This window comes from Drosophila tropicalis, unplaced genomic scaffold, assembly GCF_018151085.1.
Source record: "Drosophila tropicalis isolate 14030-0801.00 unplaced genomic scaffold, ASM1815108v1 contig_789, whole genome shotgun sequence".
Taxonomy (NCBI): domain Eukaryota; kingdom Metazoa; phylum Arthropoda; class Insecta; order Diptera; family Drosophilidae; genus Drosophila; species Drosophila tropicalis.
This window is the reverse complement of record NW_027173277.1, coordinates 433,190-439,874: the sequence shown is the minus strand read 5'-3', so window position 1 is coordinate 439,874 and position 6,685 is coordinate 433,190. Positions and strand designations below refer to the sequence as shown.

At 41.3% G+C, this 6,685-nt stretch overlaps 1 protein-coding gene across 1 annotated transcript; it reads right to left on the bottom strand.

The window, feature by feature from the left end:
* Positions 1 to 672: 672 nt before the first annotated feature.
* LOC137579799 (uncharacterized) lies at positions 673 to 1,905 on the bottom strand. The gene has a single exon (XM_068293613.1). The coding sequence runs from the start codon at positions 1,903 to 1,905 to the stop codon at positions 673 to 675; it is 1,233 nt and encodes a 410-aa protein (XP_068149714.1).
* Positions 1,906 to 6,685: the final 4,780 nt, after the last annotated feature.

Below are 6,685 nucleotides of genomic sequence, written 5' to 3'. Positions count from 1 at the left end.
TTTTCAACTATAAAGCCCAAAAAATTTACTTTACGCTGCAGTATCTGACATTTCTCCCAGTTTATTCTCAACCCATTTTCCGCAGCTATCTTCAACATCCTTTTAAGTTTAGTTAGACCATCATTCACGCTAACACTTGGTACATTTATATCGTCCATATACACCACTGCATCTCCATTCTTCACTGATTCCCTCATTACTGCCATTATAAATCTGGTAAAAACTGCTTGAGAGTTGGAAATTCCGAATGGTACGTACAGGAATTCATAGTGACTGTAGAATATGTTCAGGTTTTGACGTGGGACAGCTCCAAAAAAGTTCACGAGTCGAACATATACCCCGAGCCCTCTAACCAAACAATTAAACGCCGGTTTTGTTTTGTATTGCGCTATATTCAGTTGCACAATTTGTGGGCATATCGATCTGTTGGACGGTTGGAAATCTTTATTTCAATGTTAATTCAAATTTCTCACATGTTTCTATTTTATCTTACATTTGTGTTTTTCTCTCCTTTTCAAGTCTTTCCTGCTTGCCTAATTTTCTGTGACTGGCCCGCCGTCGCTGTAGCGGGCCGCCGCTCTGTCACCAGTGAAAGCAAAGACAAAGTAAATTCTAACTGTTCTTCTTCGAATAAGAGAGAATAAAAACCAGGGGCGCGTTGTTTAAGCCTTTCTACTGGCGCGGGGCGGCAATTAAGCCTGCACCGCAACATTCCCCACCCCGTAATTCACCAGCGTCTACGTGCGGTGGATTACTCTCCAAATTCAGTACGGCCAGCTTCACTGTTGGTCGCGTCACAAGTCCATCTACTGTGCGAACGACTGCGCTTCGCACCTGTCCGTCTTTCCCACGATGAACGTCGATCACTCTTCCCTTTGCCCACGTATTACGTTTAGCGGCATCGTCTACAATTATCACCACGTCACCTACTGCTACCGGCTTGAGCTGTGGTTGGAACCATTTCGTGCGCCTTGTGATTGTAGGTAGATATTTTCTTAGCCACCTCTTCCAGAAACGGTCGACAATTTGGCTGGCAACACGATACCCTTTTGCGAGTTGCGGACCAGACTGTTCCAGTGAACCGCTCTCACGTAGGCCACTAGAAGTGCCTTTTAGAAAATGGTTCGGCGTTAATGCTTCCGATTCGGGGCTTTCTAAAGGCACATACGTCAGAGGCCTTGAATTCAAAATTTGCTCTACGTCAGCAAACGCTCCTCTTAACACCTCTTCCTTCAGGCCGGCCTTTGGCAGTATTTCTGAACGTATAGATTTAGTAGAACGTACCAGTCGGTCCCAAACGCCTCCCATGTGCGGTGAACTGGGAGGGTTAAACTTGAACTCCAATGTTGGATACTGCTGCTCCACAGCTGAAGTTGATATCCGTTCTATGTGCTCCTTCAATACGCGGCTGGCTCCTCTAAAATTTGTACCATTGTCCGATAGTATGGTACGCGGCACCCCTCTTCTGGCTATAAACGCCTTCAACACGCAGAGAAATGAGTCGGTTGACAGTGATGTAGCAATTTCTAGATGTACCGCTCGGGTCGTAAGGCATGCGAATAACACACCCCATCTCTTCTCGTGCCTGCGGCCCACTGCGACTTCAAATGGGCCGAAGCAGTCCACTCCAGTAAAGGTGAATGGTTGTGTGTGCGGCGATAACCTCTCCTTTGGTAAATCGCCCATCTTTGGTGGCACTGGTCGGGCCACTCGTATACGGAACGCTACACAGGCGTTCGCGACTTTTCTCACTAAAGCGCGTAAGCCGGTTATCCAGTACCGCTGTCGTACCTCGTTAACGACAATTTCATTGTGCAAATGGTAATTATTCCTGTGATAGTACTCCACAATCAGAAACGTTACTCTACGCTTTTGCGGTAGTATAATGGATCGTTTAGTGTCCATATCTACGCCTTCAATTTTGTCGATTCGTCCTTTGATACGTAGCACTCCTAACTCGTCCAGGTAAGGAGTGCACTTAAATAGCTTACTTTTCCTATTTGTTATGCTATGTCCTTGGTTTAAGCATCTGATCTCTTCTGGAAACTCCTCTTCTTGGCATGCACGAATAAAAACTGCATCGGTTTCCACATCGCGGTTTATAGCCAAAATGTTTCTCAGTTGTTCTCCGCAAGACCTCTTTACATATGCCTTGCAAAAAGTTTAGAATTCGCCTTTGTACCGCCCGTATCTTTTTCAATGTTCCGAATCGTTCCGGATCAGGTGTGATGCAAGCCTAACTAGAATTCCCTTTGACTTTCTCCTGTCTTGCTTTCACTCGTCTTGCTCGGGCTCTGCTCCATGCTAGGCCATTGTGTCTCTTGTTCATACAAGAATCTCGGACCCACAAACCACCTTGAATTCCCGGTCATGTCTGGCACCCAGCAGGGTGGGCACCCATCGCCAAGACAACACGTCAGAGTCTTCCAGAATTTCTCCAACTCGCAATGCCACAAATTGATTGTATTTGCGGGTATCTGATCTAGTCCAGCATAAAACGTCCTTCGAATCCGTCCAGAAAATACGCTGACATACTGTTATTGAGAGTTCAGGTTCGATGAATTTCGTCAGCCGTAAACCTAAAACAGCAGCCATCAGTTCCATCCGTGGTATTGAGACTGGCTTCAAGGGGGCCACTATTGTCTTAGACACTACCAGGGAACAGTCCATCCACTTCTGCTCGCAGGTACACAAGCGCTGCATAAGGGTTGATACTGGCGTCCACAAACGTGTGAAGTTGTACTCGTCTTGCACAACAAAGTAAACATTAATAAAATAATTACCTATGGAAAATACAGAGCCAGGTATGCTAATATAAATTTCAGTTTAGAATTGTGTAGTATGTGTTCAATGGACATGTGTCATGTTGAGTATATGTTTTCTTGAAAATTGACCCGAGTCCACGTGAATTATGGAGAGAACAATATTCGCCACCCAAAAAGTAAATATGTGAAGTCATAAATAAAAGTACATACTTGTTCGAGGTAATAATCTTATTTGCGTCTTCTTGCATCCCTCTTTGCACATAACACATATTACAGCCACTTTTGAATTCAACAATGCACAGTTTCTTGATGTGTGGCGCAACAACACAAACAAAAAACAATAAATTTATGATTTAGGATTGTTGATCATATCGGCAGCAAAAATATAGACGATCAACAAAAAGATTCGATAAATAAAAAAGCTGCTACTATTCATGACTTCATTCGAAATGTCATAGAAGTGTGGCAAACTTAAAAAAAAAAAAACATTCCGAATGGCTATTAATAACATATTCAGTCGATAGGAATCCCTACAAACCACCTACATTAAAAAAAAAAAGGGCCGACCAAATGTGGACTATGAGAAAGCTGGACCAAGACTGAAAAGAAAATTGGCTGGCAACATGGCAGCATACAATTCTACAAGCCTTTTAGTGCACGCCGCAGCACTTTCAGCGAAGAAGTCCAATGAAAAAGACACTTCATATGTGTTAAAAGAAGAAGATTCTCATGTCAGATCCAACTCCTCTTACACCACAGGAGGCTCTAGCTTTTTTACTAGAAAATTCGTTTACTAAAAAGCATTACAATAGTATAAGAGAAATTGGAAAGAACCACTTTTGTGATATATATCCTTCTTACGATATCGTGCAGAATGCAAAATTGCAATGTACATAGGTCCAAAGAAATATCAGTGACGGAAACCAAAGCTGAAGTTACCTTGCAAAATTTATTAGATCACACCGTCAACCGAATTCTAAATATGCAAGAAGAAGTGATTGAGCGGTACAAAAGCATCAATAGCGCCAAGTTAATTTGTAGTTATGGATTCGACGGATCAACAGGAGGAACCCAGTTGTAATGACCATTCACTATTCGTGACTACCATCATACCCCTTAAGTTGAAAGGAAATTGCGGTGAAATCTTATGGATAAATCGTTCACCTCAGTCAATCAGATTTTGCAGACCTTTGAAAATGGAGTTCACTAAGGAAACCAAAGACCACATTCTCACAGAGAAATTAAATTTGGACTCACAAATCCAGAAGTTGTCCGATTTTGTGTACACAATTTCAAATTATAGAAATTAGTGTGAGCTATGAATTGTACATGACTCTAATAGACGGGAAAATCTTAAATATACTTACTTCTACAAAGTCATGTCAATTATGCCCAATTTGTGGAGCTGGCCCGAAAGATTTTATGAGTATTACCAATCCATTCTCATTAAAGTATAAGCCGAAACCTGGAAGTCTGCAATTTGGAATAAGTCCACTCCATGCATGGATAAGGGTCTTCGAGTTTATGTTAAAATTATCATACAGAATGGGTTTTAAAAAGTGGCAAATACGAGACGACAAGGACAAACTAGAAATGTCAAAAAAAAAAAGTATATTCAAAAGAGACTTCGTTCAGAGATGGGGCTACTTGTAGATCAGCCAAAACAAAATGGATATGGCAATACGACCGACGGTAATACTGCGAGAACAGCATTTTCAAATTCAATGTTATTGGCCTTAGTTTTGAATATTGAGTTTGATATAATAGATAGACACCACACTATTCTGATAGCAATTTCCAGTGAATTACCAATTAATTTACAAAATTTTAAGGACTTTTGCGAAGAAACGTTTTCGTTATATATTAATAAGTATCCATGGTTTCCAATGTCTCCTGCAGTACATAAAATTTTAGTACAGGGATTTCAAATAATGGAAGCCTCTATTCTGCCAGTAGGATGCCTGGGTGAAAATGCGTCAGAAGCGCGAAATAAATATTATAAGCGCGATAGGCTCTCCCATGCTCGCCATAATAGTCGAAAAAAAAATTTGAAGGATGTTTTTAACAGAGCAATCGATACATCGGATCCTCTGCTATCGAGCATATTTTTGAACAAAAGATCGCAAAACAACAAAACAAAACAAGTTATTAACCTCTTAGAAAAACCCTCATTTAATTATAGCGAAACCATTGACGGTTCAAAATATGATGCTAGCGATGAGGAGTCAGACTCAAATTATAGTCCATATATTTAAATGCTTAAGAATTCTAATAATGAATATTTTTAAATAATATTGTTATGTATTGGATATTTTATTTTTTGTTTATGTTTTTTCTTATTAATATGTTTTTTAAAATAAATTTTGTAGTATACTAAGAGAAGCACGTAATTAAAACTGAAAAATAGCTAATTAGGAAGATTACTTATATGGGCGGTCTAAGTGGGCGTGGTCGGATCCGTTTCAAATTTTAAAGGTTTACTATGTATGATATTAGTATCACCTTAGTATACCAAGTTTCAACTCTCTATCTTCAAAATTGCCAAAAAAACGGGCTTTCCGTCCACAGTGTATTGGCCAGAAACGGTAGACTCACTCCTTGAATAGTCGATTGCGCCAACGCAGGTACAGACCACGGAGCTGGATCAATTTTACTGGGCCGTTTAATTGCCGTACCGTTTACTGCCTGACTCTCGAACATTCCGTTAAGAATCGTTTGTTGCACTGACAAACCGTCGCCTCTGGATGGCGTTGACATCGTTGGTGTATCAGTTTCTCTGTCGCTTGAGACCGCTCCATTCTCAGTCGCCTCAGCGCCGTCTTCCTGACTCTCAGCGCTAAGTTGAACTGGTACTCTATCACTGTTGCTCATTGCATATGTTGCGTAACAATGAGGTTATGTTTGCCTGTTTGCACGTGGTTCACTATCTCCCTCTCTCTTCCTCTCTCAGCGAGCCGGCATGTAATCGTCTGCCGCGATCGCTCTCACGAAGGAAGCTTCTGGAAGATTCCACTCCAATCTTGCCGTGGTTCAGAGATATTCAGACTCTGCTAATATCTCTGGAGCCAAAGAAATAAATATTTCAGGTTGAAGAAAATGTTCAGGTTTTGACGTGGGACAGCTCCAAAAAAGTTCGCGAGTCGAACATATACCCCGAGCCCTCTAACCAAACAATTAAACGCCGGTTTTGTGTTGTATTGCGCTATATTCAGTTGCACAATTTGTGGGCATATCGATCGGTTAATCGGTTGGCTGAAATCTTCATTTCAATGTTAATTCAAATTTCTCACATGTTTCTATTTTATCTTACATTTGTGTTTTTCTCTCCTTTTCACGTCTTTCCTGCTTGCCTAATTTTCTGTGACGGCCCGCCGTCAGCGGGCCGCCGCTCTGTCACCAGTGCAAGCAAGACAAAGTAAATTTTAACTGTTCTTCTTCGAATAAGAGAAATAAAAACCAGGGCGCGTTGGGTAAGCCTTTCTACTGGCGCGGTGCGGCAATTAAGCCTGCACCGCAACAGAGTGATCGACCGGCTTCGAGTTACGAATGCTGTGTACTTCGAGATTTTCCCCAACAGGAACATGGAAAAACCCGTTTCTTAGATCTAAAGTAGTGTAAACCAACGCACTTTGAAGTTTTCACTACAGTGTCCATCTGTGGCATAGGAAAATTATCTCGGACCACTTTCTCATTTAGCTTTCTGTAATCGCAGCACAGACGCTTTTTCCCATTCTTCTTTGTTACAAGTACAACTGGCGAAGCATATTCGGAAAAACTTGGCCCTCTTATCTTCTCCTCCAACCATTCTTGTACTGTACTAATAACGATTTTCTGATCAGACTCTGCTAGACGCCTTGAATGCTGATAAACTGGCAACTCGTCCGTTAGTACAATCTTCATTGCTATAGGAGTGTTTTATA

Bases quoted from the DNA above. Each gene is read 5' to 3' on its own strand.
- LOC137579799 (XM_068293613.1), bottom strand. From the start codon at position 1,905: ATGGACACTAAACGATCCATTATACTACCGCAAAAGCGTAGAGTAACG.